This window comes from Linepithema humile, chromosome 5, assembly GCF_040581485.1.
Source record: "Linepithema humile isolate Giens D197 chromosome 5, Lhum_UNIL_v1.0, whole genome shotgun sequence".
NCBI lineage: Eukaryota > Metazoa > Arthropoda > Insecta > Hymenoptera > Formicidae > Linepithema > Linepithema humile.
Genome location: NC_090132.1, coordinates 5,266,451 through 5,289,495, shown reverse-complemented (window position 1 = coordinate 5,289,495; position 23,045 = coordinate 5,266,451). Strand labels below are relative to the sequence as shown.

General features: G+C 36.7%; 1 protein-coding gene across 2 annotated transcripts in view; it reads left to right on the top strand.

Moving 5' to 3' along the window:
* Nucleotides 1–23,045, top strand: part of LOC105670148 (dipeptidase 1-like) — a 93,986-nt gene that overhangs the window by 67,936 nt on the left and 3,005 nt on the right. For both annotated transcript variants that reach the window (XM_012363491.2, XM_067355742.1), the window contains 5 exons: nucleotides 19,451–19,780; nucleotides 20,903–21,035; nucleotides 21,152–21,340; nucleotides 21,736–21,938; nucleotides 22,875–23,035. In XM_012363491.2, the coding sequence (XP_012218914.2) occupies nucleotides 19,451–19,780; nucleotides 20,903–21,035; nucleotides 21,152–21,340; nucleotides 21,736–21,938; nucleotides 22,875–23,035 (1,016 nt within the window). The remainder of the gene's footprint in view (nucleotides 1–19,450; nucleotides 19,781–20,902; nucleotides 21,036–21,151; nucleotides 21,341–21,735; nucleotides 21,939–22,874; nucleotides 23,036–23,045) is intronic.

The window sequence follows — 23,045 nt, the reverse complement described above, 5'->3', positions numbered from 1 at the left end:
TCTGATGCGAAACCGAAATTATGCTCCCTTTCACATTCTCGCAATGGAAAATCGTGAAATTATTCCTAAATGCGGCTGTTTGATTTGCGATTAACATTTGCATATAATATAAAGTTTAATGCTCTTCTAATAAAACTCAATATTAGACAGTTACATAGCACTAAATACGCGAAAGTGTGTAATGCATTAAAGTAAAATTATTATAAAATTAATTAAACAATTTTTTTCATATTAATCTATATTCTTAAAGCTCGAGTTGCGTAAAACTCTTGCGCAAAGTAAGTTTCATATTTTCAATACATTTCTAACTTACGACAAAAAATTGAATATTAAAAATACGAAATTACGATCAATTATATTTAGTAAAAAAAAAATAGATTGCAAAAAAACTTCATCCCGTAATGTCTCTTCCTAAGATACTTTCTAGCTTGGACATTCTTTATGTAACAGATGATTTTAATTCTTATTTCTTTCGCTCATAGATCAACATTAGAAAAAAAATCGGTTAAAAATGCACCGAGACAAGTCAAGTGTACATCACTTTGTTCAAAATTTGAGTATCCGTCATCTAGCATCCTTCGTTAAGTAAGCGACACTGGTTGCCGCCGTCACCGGCGTCGTCGTCGGCAGAATTTAATTACTCGACGGTAAATTACTAGGTAATCGAATTTCTGGTGCCTCGGTCGCTTATGAAAAAGCAATAATCAGCGCGGATGAAGTCGGTGTCGCTGCAATACGGCGCGAAAATTTTCGATGAGCTTGTTTAACATATTAATCATAAAAGTTTATTTACGTGTAAATATTATAGCAAAATAATCAAGCAAGTAACATATTAAAATTTATGCAAATCTATTACACACACAATATACACATATATTCTTAATTACTGTAATATTACAATATGTATATTCTATTATTATATTAAATTAATTAATGCAATTATTAAATTATTATCAAGTAATTTTTATATACATAATGCCATGCATGTTAACATTGTCAATATACTTTCCGCGTCTTACTTATTGTTAGTCTTCCCACAGACTTGTGTCACGTATAGTTTGCGACTTTATTTGACATTAAATATACCATGGGATTTAGTTGTCGCAAACAATTCGCGCACCAGCCGCGAATTTACGACTCGGTCCCTTAAATTCTCGTTAACATGATTAGGAACGTAATTATGCGGTCGCGACATTCTCTCTAGCAATCAACGCCGATGGGCAAATATGGCAACGATGATGTAACCGGTGGGAGGCTTGAGGGTAATCAGACATGTAAATGACACGTTTGCCTCTGAGATTTGCATTAATTCCGCTAATCGTTTCTATCAACGTCGAGCGCGGTTTCCTGGGGAACTTAAGCACGTGGTTGAATTTGCACTAAAGAAATGGACCGTCTCCGTGAACAAATAATAAAAGAAACTAGATAACTGTATTATATCTAAAAGAGTTTTTCTATTTTAAAAGATATTTCTTGAAAATTATTACTAAAAGACTACTGTGATAAAACAATCTAACAATCTTAAATATAAATTCACTGATTAATGTTGACATTAAATAAAGAAAATATCAAAAGTGTAATAAAATCAAACGTTTTGAACTAAATTCTCTTATCGTATATTTATCGACGCGTCCAAATATTGCGCAGCGCTATTCGCATCGCGTGAATAAATGCGAAACTTGATGGCAGTATTAAATGCAGATACATGTGTCACGAAGATAAGTGAGACGTAACAAGCGCCAAAGTCGTAGACAAGTACGAAACCGAAAGCTCGCTGCCGAAGCGGATTTGCAACGACTGTCCATCGAATGCTTCCGAGCGTGCACACAAGGTTTACGAGCAAACACAGCGGCGTTCCCTATGGTTTGCGTACCTGCATGTAGCGTAAACCGAACCACCGCACACACAGGCGGTAACAGGAAGGCAGAGACTTCCAACGACTTGGCCAAAGTTGCAAACTGTAGATTGCACCGGTCCGGCGGTCGTATAACGTCTCGATCTAATTGCGAGCAATGTTTCGCTACCCCTGGTACACTGAGATTTAATACTAATATCGCACCCGCAGTTATGCAGATGTCGTATTGCGCCACCAGTATAGGGAAATGTATTGAGGGGAATTGCACGCACCGCATGCAATCATCTTGCAGCAATCTTATGCACCTTATCAAAAATGAATAAACAAACAGAAAAGAATTAATTTAACCAAGAGTTCTAGGATAAATGATAGCATAAGAAATTAGCTGATAAAAGCACAATAATATTGTACTTTTATCTTTTAAGCGCAAATCCCTTTTTTATATAATATAATTTAATTTAACATAACTGCTATCATAATTATTTGTGAAATATTTTGAAATAGTATTTGCACATTTTTAATACTTATAAATTCCAAATATTTTTAAATTGATACACATATATTATAATAATCTGCTAAAAAATCCTATTTTAATTTTATGATTTACATTTTGTTACACATAAAATTTTTTTTTATTTTGTCGCATATTCGTGCAAGCTTAAGAGAGGAAAACCACATGGAGAGACCACATGAAGAGACCACATGAAGAGACCACATGGGTGAGACTACATGGAGAGACCACAGACTGATGTTCGACAACGTGCAATCATGTTGTTAAGTGTTTTGGCGCAATCTTCTGGTTGTTGTATTCGACCACTTCCGTACTACGAGAATAGGACATGGTTGATTTTCGATTACCCATCTCGAAACCACCAATATACAGCCACCATGCATTCCATTACCCAGTTACCGTACAATGGCGACCCGCCTAAACCCGTTAATGGCAGGTCCGTTTGTATCTTTGTACACGTACCGTGAATATCTAGTCCCGGAATGTAAACTACAGCATAAAGCTGATTTCTGCGTTGGCCGTTCTCGGCAAGCGGTCTCCACAACTGTACTATGGCTTCGGAACAACTTACCAAACCAGTTAGAGCGTCTACTTAGGTATTGACATGCACGATTTACGATGTCTCATACTTTGTAATATATGCGTATATATTATCACGAAATGCACGTTTTGCCTGATTTATGGAGAAACGCTTTTACTACAAGAATTAGTTTAAAAAACGTAATGATAAAATAAGCGAATCTTTACGTTTATTTCCGATACAATCATTTATTTATATATAATCGATAATCTGGGCTGAAATCTCATACAAAATTGCTATTTAATATCATCGATATGCATTTTGCTGTCATTAATTATGCCTGTCCTGTTCTTTTTTCGCAGTCGACTTTTCTTATTCGCGATTCAAATTGGCGAGCGTACGAGAATATGGTGAAGATTTATGAGAGTGATGGATCTTTAAAAGAATTACCTTTCGCCAGGTAGACCAGCAAGAAAGAAGGTACTTCTTTTAAAGGACCTTGATACCGGGAGAAGCTCCCGATAAACGCTCTAAAAAGGATTACTTACATCCTCTTGCTTCTGAGAGCATGATACAAAAGTGCGCTGTTAAAACGAACACTTAAATCAACCTAAATCTGTCTGATAAACACACGATATTTTTCCTTACTTTATATACTTTGTAGATAACATGCTGAAAATTGTCGACTGTCACGTTGGTAAATATAGTATGATCAAGAAAAAATGCATTTGCCAAAAACTAACATATGAGTGACTATCTACTCTGGCATGCAGCTATAAACATTTTCAGTGCTTTTAACATTAATTAATATAATTGAAAGCAATTCAATGGCGACTAGTGATATTTTTAATTTTCAGATTTTAATCTCACTGAATGTTATTTTAGTGTTACTGCGTCATTAAAAATATTTAGTGTTTTATTTTTAAACATTTTATATTCTTAAACATAAATACCTTTAGATTTAAAAAATTCCATCATTTTTAATTCTAAGATCTCGAAGTCTTCAGTTTCGAAATTACTAAATCAACATATATTGTATTATCTTTGGACGCCGCAGTGCATATAATCAACAAATTATATTAGAAGATACATCGGTTTCTGCTTCTACCATTCCGCTAACGAAAACTTGGATCAAAGCCGTGTCACGGCTTTGTTAAACCTTAAACCACTGCGGCTTGCTCTTCGCTCAGCCATTCTACAATAACCGTGAAAGTAAAATGGGAATGTTCTGGCTCAGACAACGTCTGCCCCGAACTTCTGTCCTGCACAAGAGACACGGTGTCTTTCATCCCGGAGAAAACCTTGCCGCGAGTGCGGAGGCTGAACTTCAGCTTGATTATGAATTAAAGGTGCACTGTGTGATTCTCGTCCGGCATTCGCACTCTCGCACGGGAGAGGCGAGATGTAAGGTAAAGGAAAGGGAAGTCTGTCGGTTTTGTCATTCCTGTAACAACTGCAGGCGCCAGAGCAAGGTAGGAAAGAACAATTTTATCCGGCGAATAGTCGCATGTTGGTTAAATATGTATGACCGTTGTGTGGCATCAGACGAGAAGCGGAGAATTGTAAATTAGAACCGGGATTGGGAACTTCGGAAAAGTCGTCGACAAATAGTGGAGAAACCTGAACGTATGTTATGACTCTCAGAATGTGTGCGCGTGTGTGAACGAGCTAGAATACGGCACTTGAACGGAACTTCGTAACGAAGCGACCGAGCGCCGCCATCGTTATCGATGTACATCCGGGGTGAGATTATAATTTAATCCACCAGGAACGCAGAGCGAGAGCTCATCTATTAGTATCGAACGTGAGTTTCGCGCCGCGGTGATTGTTCTCGTCGCACTCTTGCTTCTCTCGTAGCATTTTCAATGAGGGGAATGTGATTTCCGGAAACTCTGCCAATATTCAGTTCGCAATGTTACGTTGATAGGAAAAAGCTTCACAAAATATATAATTTATAGATTTTTAATTGGCTAATTGCACGAAAGGTCTCTGAACAAATCTGGAAAATTGCATTTTGCAAAAATCGCGAACTGTAATCTGTTTAATATTAAAACTTAAAAAGTTGTGATAAATATTAAAAGTATCTTGTATCAGACCTCTAAAGTTTTGTTTATAAATTAGTTAAATAATATAGAGATAAGCACGCAAGAATCTTACTTTTTATTAAAAAAAATTCTACTTTTTGCGCTGAAAAAAAAGATGTAGCAAGCGGAATTATGAATAAATCTTAGATAAAGATGTTCGAAAGATCCAAGACTTTTTATCAATTTCCACCCTTTATCGTGTGCCCATACTTTTGATGCTGAAGAAACTTTTTAACGAGCAGGGTCGATCCGATAGACACCTCCAATCTTTAAGTTTTCTTAGTGCTTTGTTATAATGAGCTCCGTCAGAAAATACGGAAGAACCCTATAATACCTTTGACAGTGACAAAGAAAGAATTATTATCATAATTCGAACTTATTACAAGTTAAAAGTATTATCGACTGTTATAAATACAATTACGTGAGTAAAATTTTAACAAATAGATATTTATATTACATTTAATAATTTAATACCGACGAGACTGGAGTAAACAAGAAAAAAGAAGAAATATCTTTTGTAAATTAAAAAAAATAAATCTTTCCAAAAAAAAAAGAGAGAAAATCTTTTCAAGGAACGCGGTTGCCTGACGTACATGCTCTCCAGCGGAAAAATCAAAGTGCCTCCGATACAATCTCAGCGGGAGAGGCATTAAATTAGCGATCGATATTTCCTGCCGTGCGGCTATCTAATATGCCGGCGAGACGCGAAAGGATGCGCGTAAAAGAAATACGACGTCGCCGTGACGAGATCGGAACTGATTCCAAGATCCGCTCGAGGGACAAGAAAGCTATTATAGTGACATCAGCTTCCGCGAGTTGTCCATTCATGCGAGACAATATCGAGCGGCGGGAACATTGTTTAAATATTGGGATACGTAGGCGGAGGTGAGGGTTATTGAAGTTTCCGCGGACGTTTCTTTATCGCAGCCGGCGAAAAAAGAGAGGAATTTTCTTGTGATATCGTGGGCGTTGCTTTCACGAACGACTTTTTGAACAAGACCTCGTGACCTGTTTAAAAGTTCCGTGGCTCACCCGCTTTCTTTTCGCCACCCATCCTCGCCAACCCATTTCCTTTGGCCCTTTTATCGCATCCTTGTCACGAGTGTCTAACTTTCGCGAAACGTTCGTCCTTTTTTCCACTCGGCTTTTCCCGGGGAATTATTATCGAGGCGGGCACTTTAAGGCACTTCCGTTGCACGCGGTGACCGCGTCTGAGTTCGATCGTGTTGCATGGAATGCTCGATAGTTCTATGGAACTAGTAATTTATGTCCCACCTCGGTGAATCCCGATGATATTTCTTTAATAGCTCGGTTATGAACACGGCGAGAACGCGAAATAAAGACAGGGATTACGCTAATAATTCGATATTCGAATAATCTTATTTTTGACATACTCAAATCTTATAAACAGTGAATGTATAAAAGAAAAATTGAAAAATGTTATAGTATATTTGCATTATTTACTACAATAAATATTTAATAAAAAATTGTGATAAAATAAAAATAACTCTTAATATTGCTCAATATTACTTTTGTCAAAGGATTCTGAAATTTAAAAGAAGAATTTTAATTTTCTGAAATTTAAAACCTTTGACTTTGGAATCTTCAATTTCTTAGCGTAAAGTTCTTTATTACAAGAAAAATTCTTTTGCTTCACGCGGTTTTTCGCCGCAAATCGCTTTCAGACGCACAAGAACGCGAAAACGCTATTATCGTAGGTACCCGAGCCTCATTATCATAAGCGTACGATTCGCAAAGCTCGGCACGATGGCTGGTATTTGTCACGTTCCTGATTTCCCTCTCAATCGTCTTTTCCCTTCGGCAATTAAATAATTAAGTGCTGGTACTTAATTCGGTCCGTGCGAATCTTGGAACGCGCAAGAAAATCGATCTGTCGCTCTTACGAGCGCTTCTCAAGGACACAGCGAGACAACGTTGTGCTCGATAATGAGAAGTACTTAGCAAGAGTGATGTGTAATTAGAGATGATAACGCGCCTCGAATGACTAAATATATGCGAAATTCTCGTGAAATGCCGCGATATGTTCTACGCGACAAAAAGAATAGCTGAAAATAACATCGTTTACACCGTTTATAATGAGCGATATTTCGGCAAGTGCTTCTAGTTGAAAGCTGACGAGTTATTTCGTGAACAATGAAGAGGTATCCTTCACTCATTATAACAGAGGTCATTAATTTGTGAACATTTACGGAATATTAATAAATTTTTCGATAAAAAAAATGATGTATTCCAGCCCATTTTACATATTCTGCTTAAATAACTTTTTTAAAATAGCGTTATAAAATTAGGTAATATGGTATAAATTGCTTAATTAACGAAGAACTCTATAGAAACTTATAATTAATTAAATATAATCTCCATTACCAGAGTGAATTAATTAAACAGCTGTCATTACGAATACGGAAAATTGAAATTTTACTCTTTTGTCATTTCCGGAAAACGTTTAAACTTTGCGGAGAAAACGTGACAAATATCGTAACACTGCAAAAAAAGTGGGACACTGAATCCACCAGATTGCACCAAATCCAGTTTCTGCTACGTTATCATTGTGTTTCTATCGTTGCCACGAGGATTACAAGTCGGGTTCATTAAAAACTGTTGTAACAGCAAAGCGTACCATATGTACTCAACCTTACAACGGTTCGTAAAAAAAGGAACACGGAAGAGCAAACTTTTGCTTCCGCAAGAACTTCTGACAAACGAATTACAAGTTTGCTGCATTTCTATTTCCGAACTTGGTCATGTAACAAACTTTATTTTTTCATCATCGATTTGTAATTAGTAGACAAATTGAAGAATTTATTGCGTGCTTACGGGTTCGTTTGTTGCATTTACGCAATATTGTTCTCAGTGAAAATGTGAAAATTGTAACGAACACTTGTTCATACCGTTCGGCTTTTTTGACGAACCGAAGGGAAGATAACGAATGACGTTCGGCAATCTGATTGTTTGATCGAATACTCGATCGCATCAATCGATTACTAATTTCGCAAATCGTGCAATTCGTTCATTCTGCGAATGAATGAATAGACGGATTAAAAGGCGTTTAATTACATCCCTTTCCAAGTTGGATTATTGAATCTGCTCGCAATGAATTATTCTGTGAAATGTGTGGATCACGAATGCTATCACCGAGTCCTAATCGATTATTCGAGCAGTGTGTAATTTTTTATGTAAAACTCTCGCTTGTTGCGTGTAGCCACAAATCACAAATATACAATGTTTCCCTTGGAAACATAAATGTGGATTGAGGTGTAAATCTTTTTATCTTGAGGTGCTAAATTTGTGCCAAAGCATTCGCATCCAGAGCATTCGACTCGTTCAAAGTGTACGCGCGTATATGTATGTTTTGCCATGTAAATACACATTTCCAGCCACCTCAGCGGAAACATGACTATTGTACTGAATACATTTTATCTTGATCTTTAAATTATTTATATAATTGTATAATCTATAATTAAAATGTAAATTTATTAAACTACTTTTTTTATAAACTATTAAAATTTTCAATTTTTGCTATATATTAATAAATATTTTATAAAAATTTATTAGCTTTTAGTTTATGAAAATATTCTTATGCCAACCCCTGTCGAGCTGGCCCCCCACCTTGCACAAATAAAAAAACCAATAGCGCAAAATTATAAGCTATTTATGAGCTTTCATATTCCGCAAATTAAAATTTTTGAGCTCGTCACGCTGGGCATAAATTTAATGTTTTTTGTGGAAGAGCTGAGTCGATATTTAGTTGAAAAATAAATAATTTTTTTCATTTTAAGTATAGTTCTCTCCTGTGTCGGAAAGATGAGAGGTGGTTTTTTTGTAAAGGGGTTGCAACTCAATAATCAAAATGCGCATATTTTAAAAATTTATTCTTGGAATTTTATACTACGTTTGAAATATAATGTATTTTTTCTTTTTTTAGTACTTCTCTCTTGAGTTCCATCAATTAAGGGTTGTTTGAGGACTAAGGGAGTGAGCTTAAAAATCGAAACTATATCAGTTCAAAAGCTTATAAATAACTCTTAATTCTACCTCAAAGATTGATCCAATATTTTTATTCTTAAGCGGAGTCGATATCGACTCAGCCCCCCCACAAAAAATATTAAATTCATGCTCAGCGTGACGAGCTCAAAAATTTTAATTTGCGGAATATGAAAGCTCATAAATAGCTTATAATTTTGCGCTATTTGTTTTTTTATTTGTGTAAGGTGGGGGGGGGGGGCAACTCGACAGGGGTCTTATGCCAAGAATTTTCATAGCTCTTGCCAAGATATTGTCATAAATTAATTGCCTTGGATTGATAAATTTTTCGACTTAGTATCTATCTGATAAAAATAAATTGAAAAACAAGATATAAATTTAGATATCTCCCTCTCTCTCTGTAGAAAAAAAATTCTTTCTAGATTTAATCTTTTAAAAATATTATATAACATTCAACATTAAATTTATATAAAATTGATATTTGACATTCCGTATAGAGACACGTAGACGATGCAGACGTAACGGTTATAGATGTAATATTCAGGCAAGTCCTATTACGAGCACGACGTAACCTCTTTCCATGTTGGATCTATCTCGCTCAGAATTTGAAAATGCGCCACGCGGACCGAGACTTCAAGCTTACGGCACGTATATATATGATTTGGTATGTTGCCCTTCAATATCATTGGCCCAGAACCCGGGAAAGCACGTCGATTTCTATTTGAAGTAATATTGCCACCTGACATGGAAAAAAAGTATTAACGTTTCTATACCTATAGTGCACTTTTTCAATTTAAAATTACATTTTAAATTAAATATTAGCTCGCTGCACTTTTATAATTTATTAATAGGACATAAAAAAATAGAAAAATGTAATTACGATGTTAATACATTTAATAAAAAGATAGAAAAAAAATTCAAATAAAGTTAAAATAAAAAGTAAATTATTTGTAATTATAACAAAATTTATTTAACTTTAAGTAAAATAAAGTAATATTTATCAAACACAAATGCAATATGGATAATACAATAATCCAATACACATACACAATCCTCATAATACAATATATTTTTTACTTAAATCAAACTGAAATTTGAGTGTTATTTTGGATAAAGTGCAAAAATCCAGCGATATCTAGAAACATCCACTTCTACGTATATGTTTTATATTGTCCAAAGTATGAATAAAAAATTCTAACGGAAGCGAGCGCTAACAGCGTTGGCTTAAATCGAATTCAGCATCCATCTCTGGCGCTTCCGAGTTGTAACGTGGGTGGTTTGTTATTCCAGCACGAAAGGGACGCCGACGCTGTTCTCTGCCAACTTTGCGCGCAGAGTTATGTCCTCGCGGGCAAATGCTGCGCATAACTTCGCCACGAGTGTCTGGCCTTACTCGCGTCGCTACTACTCGAATACTGCGGTGTATCCTGCGGTGTGGATAATATTGAGTTACACTTGACAATACGTATAGCTTCCTGAGATATCAATAAGCGAAAATTATGCCAATGGCAGCCGTTTCTCTGTACGAATACTCTTTCTACAGAAGAGTATAATTGTTGCTATTTTTACGAGCGTTCCCAAAAGTTGTGCTTACTATTTGAACCATGTGTCAATAAATTGAACAGCGGTTCTTCTTGTAAACATATTTTTTAAGGAAATACAAAAAAAAATAGATATAAAAAATAAATGATATCTACTTCATATTCGATATAAATTCACATGAAATTCTGAATAACGAAAAATTTATAATCAAGCGACGGTTTTTATAAACGACTCAATTTCAATGTAAAATGAGTCCCGTAAATAAAAATAATAATGCTATTCCTTTTCCCATAACTATCTCCGCAGTAGCACTGAATTGGGTGCGCAAATTCGTACCGAGCGAATCCATGCAACAATATTTCACATTTGAAAGCACCGTATGCTTTTCCGATACCCGGCTGGTTTGTTTTCCTGTTTGCCTACACAAAGCTCAGCGCTATTTTCACATTTCAATCTATCCAACTGCAGAAAGTCGTTACACGAGTGCAATCGACTGTTCTCGTAAGCAAAACATTTTTGTGTTTTTGCGTCCTACTACTGTCGAAGACGCATGTCCCTCATGTTTCATGCGCGTGGCATTTGCGGAGTTAGACATTTCCACATATGCCTAAAAAAATAAAAAGTCAGAAATCTTGTTCATATACTATCAATACAATGTAGAGAGTTTGATTATTTTATTTCTTTAAAAAAAAACCAGTATTTATACACGTCGATCAAAATAGACATTCAATGCAAATGAGAATTAGATAACAAAATTTTTGCCAATTCAATTTTAAACATTTTTGGAAATGTATAAAAAATGTATGGAAATGTATAAAACAATTTTATTTCATATTGAAGCATTTAATAATACAATTATTATATTTTGGTATAATATTTTAATGTAGGCTGTTCTTGTTATTCTTATTAATTAATGAAAAAATCCAATTTATTCGCAAATCATTCTTGTATTATTTTTGACGGTAAAGCAAAAAAACTGTGCGATCTGTCAACACGATTTTCCGAAAAAAAAGATCGTATTTTACTTGTTCTGCTCGGTTTCTACTGTATGCCACAAATTTATCGGAAATCAAGTTTCCTTTAGCCCCCAGGCGTTTGGCAAACTTTAGATCGCGCGATTCGTGCGTCGAAGATGCGGTTCACCACCATCGATTTCAAACTCGCAGAACTCCGGTACTGTATCAAAGTGGTTTCCGAGCCCGTCAATCCGTTATCCTTCCTGCAACATAATGGTGTTAACTATCAAGCGAACGTTGAATCACTGAGTTAAGCACGATCAACATTCTACGTGTAAATTTTAGCCGCGATGTGAACGCGAACATTTTTTTTAAATAGATTTTGAGTGAAAAAACACCACCTACGCTGTATCGACGTTTTTAGACGGAATTTTATCTCGCCCGTATGAATATTAATCATAGAACTATATCACTACGCAAATTGAATTCGATCGTTGCGGATAACAGATTTGAATTTTGACGTTTTTTACGAAAAAGCGACCCAAAGAAACACGCGTGCAGTTAAAAGTTCGTTTGACGTCACGCAAAAATACACAAAGAGGTTTTATTCTATTCCATTCGTATTTGAAAAAAAGTCGATGTATGCGTGCACTTGATATCCTACGTTATAGAAAATAGATCGACTTTCCCTCAATAAGCCGCCGCTCTAATATACTTTCGATGCGCTCCGTATTCGTCCGTATAATGCAGATTTATTTTAATTAACTCGTCGCGATTCCCAGTCAATCGAATGTGAAAAACAAATTAATATGTACATATTAATAGCGCGATAACGTACTTTTAAAATCCTTTTAATTAACCTTTGTGTAAGTTAACTACAATGCGTATTGCATCTTAAAAACTGGCTCAATTCGCGATTATTGTTGTCGATCGCTAAAATAGAAGGAGAAAAATCTCCGTTATGTAAAAGCAATCAACGATTTGAAGTAAAAATATATCAGTAGTAATTTGATAATTATTTAACAGGAAGACGGTTAAAGGCTGCGATATGGAAGTTTATAATGAAATCGTTCGATTATCGCATTAACGAACATACCTGTAGTACATATGCAGTTCCGTGTGAGCTGCTGTGCACACTTATTAATCGACTAATTAGCAGCGGCAATTCAAATTGCTAAAAAGGAAAAAAATTATACAAATTTATATAGAGCGCGAGTCGCAAAAAAGCGCGCCCACGCGCGCGCGAGAGAGAGAGGGTAAGGGAGGAAGGGAGGGAGGTAAAGAGAGAGAAAGAGAGTACGAAAAAAACAGAAATATAGTTTATAATCGCACTTTTGCGCGTCTATCGCGCGTTGTAGCACGCGGTAAAGCACAGTGAGATTAGTTTAAACCGAAGCTTACGGTTGGATGCAGGCAAAAGGAAAAATATCTCCTGCAAATCCACGTTAACCGGGCGACTTTATCGAGTCATGAGGCAGACTCGTTAACGTTCCACATCGTGGAAGCTTCTACGAACTTTTATTAGCAATTAGAGCAAAGTATCGGAAGGGATGTATAAAAATTGCTGTGGCAGCTTGAATAATATTTATTCAACGTACTTCCCTCTATATTTAATTATAATCGTTTAAATAAGAAATTACAAAAAAACAAAAATGGAAATTTGAACAAAATCTTATTATTGTTCGACATATGTATACGTTCTTGTCGTATTAATTGTTTAAAAAAAAAAAAAGTCATTAATTTCACATCTTTTATGTTAAATTCCTATCAATGTTCTCCAATTACTGCATCGATAGAATTGAATTCTCGTTAAATAATTGAGTATTATCAGAGAGGTAAAACATAACGGTCCCGCTGCATATCTACCTCTGTCATAACACGGCAGAATTACAAAGTGAATGAGGTACTCAGCGAAAAAGTTCCAATCTGTTGATTTACGCGGATTCTGGCAAAGCTATCGAACGCAAAGCGCGGCTTCGAGACTGTAGGGCAGAGAAACAGCGACGCGAAATATTTCCAATCTCGAAGTTTCACGCCCGAAGTTCTCGTATTGAGCCATCTTGCCCTCAACGTCTGATCCTTTCTTACGCCGCGTTCGCCATCCCCTCTCGCCCCACGCAAACTGTACCCTCTGCACTCCCTGCCGTGCTCACTGCGTATGAATTCGCTGCCAGGGAAATAACAAAGTTCCCGAGCTCGAGACTGAAAAGTTCAGCGACAGTTTTATCATTTCTTTTTTTTTTTCCATCTCCGTCCGTCCCTGATTCTTTGTTTCTTGGTCGTGTGTCTCACTCCGCTAACCACTGCGCTTTTTTGCCTATTCGCGGAAACAAGGATTGCGCGATTCCATGAGCCGCAGAAAATTATTTCCCAGAAGAAAATAACATCTAGCTGCTCTTTAATAATTCAGTAGCGCTATCTGCATTTATTTTAGAGTTGGAATTGCACGGTTGCATTCATTCTTCAACATTTGATGTATGTCTATACTACAAATTATGGATCAGATATACGATCTGCAATGTTTATGTTAGAAGTTCCGCCAATTCCCAAATGTGCGAGAGAGGTATTTATCAGTTGTAGTGGAATATCCGTCGAAACAGCCGTATCGATTACTAACGCCACAATCTAGGATGCTGCAATTCGGCGCGCATTCCCGGGAGTCAAAACACGTCACGATACTGAAAGGAAAAAAAAAAAAAAAAAAAAGAGAGGAAGCGGAGCGGAATAAAAGGAAGGACCATGCGGATGGATTCTTCCATCCCTTTGTCTTGATGTTTTCTCGCAGGACTATCGCGCTTCACGGGAGCTTCCGCGACCGATGCTTTTCCGGATTGCGCCCGATCCCATCCATTTGCACCGTCGCTCGTCGATTTTTCCCGGCGACAGGAATAGTGCGAAAATCGCATCCGCTTTTTCCCAGGGAGCTAAAGATCCCCCTACAAAAATACACACCGGTTATTCGTGTAAATCCACTCGCTGACTTCATCGTATTATCACGAACGCAATGTCGGGTAATTCATTTGCAGGGTTGCACGCGAGCGCGCTGACATTTTTCTATCATATCGGAAACATAAAACATCCGCATGACAGATCAGCGTGACGCATCCTCGTGACAAGTGTCATAGTTTTGACGGGAATATTGCTACTGACGCGCTTTGCTTACATGTGTAATGCGTGACCGTTGCAAATCACACTGGCTGCTCGCGCTCGGACGCGTCGAAAAATTGCAATCGTGACAAGAACGTATCACGCTTTAAAATACACGCCGGAGACATTTCTGATGGAAAAACAAGGTAAATAATGGATATAAAAGATATTGCATAATTCTTTGTTTCAGCTAAAATATTTGAAACAAACCCACTTTTTATAATTAAGTCTTGTCATGCGCGAATAATGAGAATATTTAAAAAATATTCTCGTTGCACACGTGTGTTCATTGAGCTCTTGCGTCTAATCTCTGGTGTTCTCCGACAAGATTCACTTCGAGAGCGTACGAATCATTTCCCTGACCATCGGTCGCCATCTTCACCTTCCTATCCCTGGAGAAATTTCCATGAAATATTGCGGCCAGTCACGTAACATGAATTGCGACCGTAGAATTTCCGATTCACTTGCCTTATGCTCGTGCATTTGCCCCTGAGTTTCCACTTACATGCATCCGCTCTATCTGAAAGATCGTGATTGAAAAATTTTAGAAAATCTGAAAAATAAGAAGAGAGGGACTTTTCCAAGCAACAATAAAATACAACATTTAATTATATAAATCTCGCCGTGCATCGTACAAAATCTAATCATAGAAATACTTTCATTGAATGGGCCTTAATCTCGCGCGAACGCAATGCATAATTTTACAAGGGAGACATATGGCAGAAATTTTGCAAATTTCCGCTTCTTCCGTGTCATATAAATTCTCGACGCGTTAAAATGCATGCCGCCGTTCAGGCGGAACGACGTCTTTGGAAGAACATCTCGAAGTAATTTTTCTTTCTAGCAGCGACTCCCGGCGAAATGGCTCCGACGAAGCTTGGGTGCGGGAAGATCGAGAGTCTCCGATTGTTTTTTTAGAATTTTTTTCGAGTTCCACCCGCGGTGGCAGCTCGTGCGCCGCCGCGGTGCAATTTCAAACGTTACAATGTCCCCGGGGGAGCGGTGCTACAAAGTAATTTTTCCCTCGCTTCTCTCCTTCGCTTGCGCGCAGGATATTCCCGGTGAAACCTAAAAGTACTGCGAAACCCAGTTTGCCTCGCATGACCTCTTTTGAAGCTCTGCTATACACAGTTCAAGCACTTGAATAACGAATATAACGATGTTCTCCGTCCAGATTGCGCCAACCGTCCAATTTAACCCTTGGTGGTCTTTCTCATTCAATGGGGCAGATAAAATCAATTAGCCATTCATACAAAAAAACAAAATAATGTAATTATGTGTGACAGTTTTATATATTCACTTTTAGCGAATATTTTATATTGTCATGTAAATATTGTATATGTGTCACTTTTAGTGAATATTGTATATGTGTCACTTTTAATTATATAAATAAATTATATAAATATAAGAATATAAAATATTCACTGGAATTCGAAGATTAATAGGGTTAAAATCTTTTTCACATCTGCTCGCTATTGCTGCTAAGAAGACTGTTAAAATTCAGATCATGCCTTAAATCGGCTATAGCACTTTTTTTACGCTCAAACGATGCCGATCGTCCAAATTGATCGCGTTAATTATGAAACGAGCAATATTGCGCGGCCGCATACGAGCGTGGAATATCGGATTGCGCCAACCGCCCAATTTAACCCTTGGCAACCTTTCTCATTCGATGGGGCAGATAAAATCAAATTATCCATTCATACAGGAAGAACAAAATAATATAACTATATGTGTGATACAGCGATGCATGCGTATACAATCTCCTGTATTAATTTTCATCGTCAAAGTGCTAATCATACGGAAATAAGTAATAATTGTGATAAGTAATGATTCTTTAGCACGCCGATTACAAAAGAAACAAATACATTTATGACAGGTCTGAAATAACAGAATAAGATTATTTTTTCTAATTAATTATATATTCTAGTGACTTATATAACAATAAGCACTAAGAAGCCGAGCGATCTAATAAATAATTTGAGAAATTGAATTTTTGAAAAACATCAGTGCACAACATGCCCATGGAACGCATTTAGTGGATGGTTTGCCACAACCGCGCTCTTTTTTAATACGGTCCTTTATTACAGTCGACATTTGGATGCAAGCCAGTTCGAGACTTTCTTTGCTGTTCCAGCCTCTTTTCCCAACTTCCCTTCAGCACTTCCGCTTTTATACTCGAGGATATTAACGAGGATAGACTATAAGCTCATGCAAAATGTATTTCCTACTTTTTTAATGAAAGTGCAGCTGCAGCAGGCGACGCTTAAAGTATTTTAAGCATAGCCATTTCTCTTGAATAGTTTTTAGCGATAAATGTATTGGTGAGCCGTATAGTTTAAAATTTATACTGTCAATCGTATACTTTTATTTCTTTAAACACACACACACACATACTGTTGTTGTAAAAGACATATATATTCTATTTCGAAGCAACTAAAATTAATATCGATTCGTTAATAGTGAAAGCTAAACGTGACACGTGCGACAACTGTAACGTTACTGTTCGATGATGCGACTGAATAGATTCGGTTCAATATCAGTCGTCTATAGGATCGAACGAGCGTCGTATAATCGTTCGAACCAGCGAGCGTAGGGTTTCAACAATATCGTTCATGTGGCATTAAATCACTTTCTATTCATTAATCATTGAACGGTGGGTTGCCTCATAGTAGATTTATATCTCATTTCGATATTTTGTCTGCTCCATTAAATTCACGTGGGACAAGAAAGTCTTTATCGATCATCACGTCATATTACTTTATACATATATATAGGCAATCAATTAATGCTTAAATAAAATTTTTATGTCAAACAAATATTCTTTTCAGTCATAAAAAATGCTTTTCTCATGTTAAGTCATATACTTTTTAAAATTTTTACCTCTTTAAAGGCTATATTATTTAGAAGATAATATGTATAAGATGATAATAAAAAGCATTTAAGCTTACTTCTTAGCAAAATTTTCAATAATTACTTTCAATAACCGTATTATTATTGTTTAATTACCATGAGAGAGCTCCATAAGCTGTGTACCGAATAACATGGTGGAATGCTATGAAAATACAGTGCGATGAGCGGCAAATTCCTTAATGATTATTGCCAACGAAAGTTATCGTCGCGCAAATATTTCCGTAAGACCGCCGGAAGTTCAAACAACATCGGAGCTCTCTCAGAACTGGCCGGGGCGGAAAACGACGGTATGGCTAGCCGAGTATGAACAGACCGCATTCCCGCGGTCAACGAGTAGCGCGGGTCGCCGTTTGGTCGTGCAGTGGATACAGTTAAACGACATTGCTCAGCACTCAAGTAATTCTCGTTCTTTTGTACACGGCTAGCGCCGAGCTGAGCTAATCCCTCTTGTACACGAATCTCTCGGCTCCTGCAGCGGACATTTTCCGGTGCGATTGAATCTCGCGCATGTATGTGTTTTCGACTCGATATATCCAATCCTCTGCCGCGCGAAATATAGAGATATAAACAGAGCTGAAAAAAAAACTTGTTATCTTACAAGTTAAAAATTAAAGAGTTCTTGTCGATAGATAGATTTTACTTAATCATCAAACGCTTGATAGAGCAAAAGTATAAACTTGCTTTCGACGTAAATAACGTGCGATGAATGACTTTCTTTCATAATTTATCATTATTGGACGAAAGACTATCAATCACTTTTCAGAGGATTTGCTTTGTCTGGTGAGTTTTTTTCTTTCCATGTACAGTCTCCATAAACAGAATAATGTATGGGACAAAGGGACATGGTTCATCTGTGCCCGGTTCTTTCATGTAATCCGTGTAACACACGCGAACGTATCACAGTTCGTCCTACAGATTACCCACAGCAAAGGTTAAATCTCGGCTATCGTATATGGTTTTCCTCCGTATTTACAAGCTGCCGAGCTGGCAAAGGAGAGAAGCTCGAAGAGTGAACAGCGAGAGCTTTGATACCTCGCTCGAGAAATAATTCACTGTTTCGTTCTCTGAATTGCAAATCTCGGCGACAGGCAAACATCCACCGGCATCGCTTGGATGAGCAGGGCTTAATAATTTATAATCCTTGTCAAAGCTGTGTGTCTCTTTCTCGAAAGTATCACTCGTTCTGAGATCTTCAGCTTCAAAGGTTACGAGGTGCGGAATAACGCGGAACGAACTCGGTGCACGACCGCAGATATCCTCCTCCCCGTGTTGTTTCCCTTTCGGTCTATCTTCATTACGCGAGGTAATCTCGCGGGAACAATACGTTACTCTCGAATATCGCACTAAATACATATATCAAGAAAAACTTTTATGGCACTCCATTAACCGGCTTTGTGCTATTATTAAAGTCATTTTTTCGCCAGACAATTTGTCGGATAAATTGTCCAGCAAAAGCCTCTTTGACAAAAACTCTGATAATAAAAGCTCTATATTTATCCACATTTGAGTAAAAATGGATTTTTACATGACGCTTTAAACAGTTGTTTAATAACTTTAAACCATATCTGATATTTTATTCCATAAATAAGTGATTTTTTTTAATATTAAGAACCTATTATAAAAACAAAAAAGTTACATCATTATTTTTTAGCTAGTCATTGCATATCTAATTCTATTCCAATTAGTGCAAGATTTACATACGTTTTGCTTGTTAAGGAAAAAAGCCTTTCTGTATTTTATACTGAATCTTCATTAAAAATCTACTAAAAAAATTATAGTTCGAGGCCCCAAAAAAGTTGCCGGAAGTTTCGAGAAAATTCCCGGGGCTTCGAACGATAAAAAAATGATCTATTTCTTTATCTTACAAACACAGAGCCAAAAGCCAGTAAAGATTAATCTGTTATTTATTGTATTACGCAGAGTGGCGGCCAGAGTGGTGTATGGACAGCAACCGTGATTATATTGTCGATCGGCACCTGGGTAGGCAGAGTCGGGCCACGTCCAGCAGATGGGGAGCTCGCTCATCTGACATCGCCACGTGAGCGATTGGAAACCGTTCGACAGGTTCTTTCCGAGGTGCCTTTGATCGACGGTCACAATGATCTACCGTGGAACATCCGGAAGTTTCTCCACAGTCAATTGGCGGACTTTGAATTCGATAAGGATCTGCGCCAAATCGCGCCTTGGAGCAAGAGCTCTTGGAGCCAGACGGACTTGGTCAGACTGCGGCAGGGCATGGTCGGTGGTCAGGTAATTGAAAAACATTGATATTGCAGCGGTTACCTATATATAAAAATAAACAGAAAAAACAATTTGGCTAAAATAAAATAACAACGGATTTTAAAATGCTCGAATTTTATTTTAATAAAGTAATAAAGTAAAGTTTTGAAGCTTTTTAAATAATAAATAATTTTAAAAACTGCATTATTATCTATTGCAACTCTAGTAATAAAAATTTAAATTAAAATAAAAAATATTATTGATTGATTATTATATTAGTTATCGAGTTTTTTTCACAAAATATAAAATCTTCGTATTATCGGACATTAACTTTGGCTTTGACACAATTTAAAATACGAGTTATATTACTATGCCATAAGCAATATAGGCTCGAATATCCCAGCGACGATACTAGAGACAGCTAGACGGGTTTCGGGTGTTGGCGATATTATGAGCGTGACGGATTGAATGCATCGATTATCATCGCATGCGAGCACTCAAGAGCTCGTTAGGTCTGAATGATGCGAGCATTAAGCGCGTGTCATGCTTGCACGCACACATATATTCTAAAAATGATAGTGATTTAAAAGGAAATATTTCTCGTTTGGGATTTAAAATAAAATAATATGACAATCTCGCTGCCTTCTTTTTACGTATTTCTGCTGGTGAGATTTACGTTCAAAATAATATTGTGTATAAAAAATATAGTACTTTCCTCTTAGTATTCCAAATAAAAAAAATTTTGTTGTAATAAAATAAAATGATTATTCGTGAGGACTTGTGCGACGGATAAAATTTCTAAACGCAGAAGAATTTTTTTTTAATTAGGGTTCAGCATTTTGCGATCATCTATTATAGGGTAATGAAATTTTCACAACTGTTACTTTTACTATAAAATATATCGCAATATTTTCTTTTTCAGTATGTGAATTTTATTAGCTTGTCAATGTAAATTGGAACGTATAGATTTGTTGAAAAATAAAATAAAAATTATTTAAATATACATGAACGTATGCATTCTACATATATATCTCTTTCGTACTGAATTTTTTGTTATTTGCCCTCAAATGTGCAAAAAAAATATGATTTCTCTCTAACTATTGACGCAACCTTCTTCGATAATTATAAAAATATTTTTTCTGTTTTTGTTAGTTTTGGGCCGCTTATGTTCCGTGCGAGTCTCAGCATCTCAACGCGGTTCAGCTGACTCTAGAGCAGGTAGACCTCATTAAGAGGCTCATAGAAAAATATTCCCAGCATATGCAGTTCGCTGCATCATCAAGGGGTAAGTGCAGTTCGTCGTAATGAGAGACGTATAATGTCGCTGGACAAAGATTCTCCAAAATCATTTGGCGAGATCGAAAAGCGACAATTTTACGCAACCATGTTTCTGACTTCTAGAGATTTTGGAGGCCCATGGGAGAGGCAGAATAGCTTCTTTAATTGGAGTGGAGGGTGGACATAGTCTAGGAAGTAGTTTAGCCGTTTTAAGAACGCTTTACCAGTTGGGTGTACGGTATCTCACATTGACGCACACCTGCAACACACCATGGGCGCAAAGTTCGTCAGTGGCGGACGACGATGAAGCTGGTAAATTAAACGAAAGTTTCAAGTGAATTTTTTTTCAGAGTGAGCAAAGCTGAAATTTGCCGATTTAATTATAAACATTTATAATATTAATTTTGTAAACAACAACGCGTTCAATAAAAACTTCAAATATCTTTACCTTTATGTTTCCTTTTAATTATCGTTTTTGTAATAAATCACGGAATATATATATAAAGATTTTTTACATAAAATTGATATCTATCTTTACACTTTGCTCTATAAAATGGTAATATGGTAATAATTATGAAAGACCGAGAATAAACAATGTACAATAGCTATACTGCTTAACTAATTTAAGAGATTTACCTCGCGACCTTTTTAATGTAAATCTTCACAGAAGAGTGTAAGAAATAAAATAACATCGATATATCTTCCAGGCGGTGGCTTGACAGAATTCGGCAAGGCGGTAGTTCAAGAAATGAATAGACTCGGAATGCTGATAGACCTCAGCCACACTGCGAGGGCAACCATGAGGGATGCTCTAAGGGTCAGTAAAGCGCCGCTCATTTTTTCACACTCCTCAGCATACGCCATTTGTAATTCCTCCAGAAATGTGCCCGACGATATTCTCAAGCAACTGGTAAGTAAAATTATATAATCAGCAAAACTAATTTAATTTTGTTAATACAGAATTTTTCTATTGTACATATAATTCAAGCAAGATCTCCGATATAATTAAAAAAACAATTGATATTAAAATAGAAAAAAATAAATAGCACAAGTATATTTCAAAAAACTTTCCATACGTATATTATTAAAATTAAAAAAAAAAAGATTCTTTTAATTGCAATAAGTTTCAAAAAATTTGAATAAAAGACATAAAATGAAATAAATATTATGGTAATATTATGAAATATTTTATTTATATTAAATATTTTGCAGTATAATAACTACAGCACCGATAATTATATAAGAATAATTAATGCAGTAATCAATTTGCTTGCGGCAAAATTTGCGCTCTGCAGTCGCAAAAATAAACGATTGGCGGTACAAAAAAGCAACACGACGTGACGAAGATAAAATCCTTTCCGCTTCCTCTATCTTTGTGGATCTTTTTTTTTTACTGGCAGACAATTATCTCGGGACGGTGGCTAGAGTTCTAATAGCAGCACGAAACATTTGCCGGCGGCAATTCTTTTCTATTGTTGAGTTTCGTGCTCCATTAAGAAGCACCCGGTTCGCTTCGGCTCGTTAAGAGGCGAATTATCAAGGTCGAAAATTAACGACACCGAGACTCACCGTGAATGCGGTACCAACGATAACGAGGTCTACCTTCTGGCGCTCGTCGATTCTATCGATCCCTCTGTCGCCTCTGGGGCTGTACATTTCGTTTTTTTGAAGCAAAGGCACGCGGTCGGAATATAGTTTTCCCTGTGCACCGGCGTAAAATTACGTGTTACACCTTTCATTGAGCCGGCTTGAAATTCCCAGCGTGGCGGTGCGAAGCACGTTCAAATCACAGAACTACGCGCGGAATTACGCGTTCTATTCTATATCATTACGTGCTTGCTTCCAGGCTGATAACGGCGGACTGGTGATGGTCACGTTTTACAATTATTTCGTGAAATGCGGACCTCAAGCTAGCGTCTCGGACGTGGCTGAGCATATATACTATATTAGGAACCTAATTGGCGTGGACCATATTGGAGTAGGCGGGGATTTCGACGGCATCAACAAGTACGTCGGA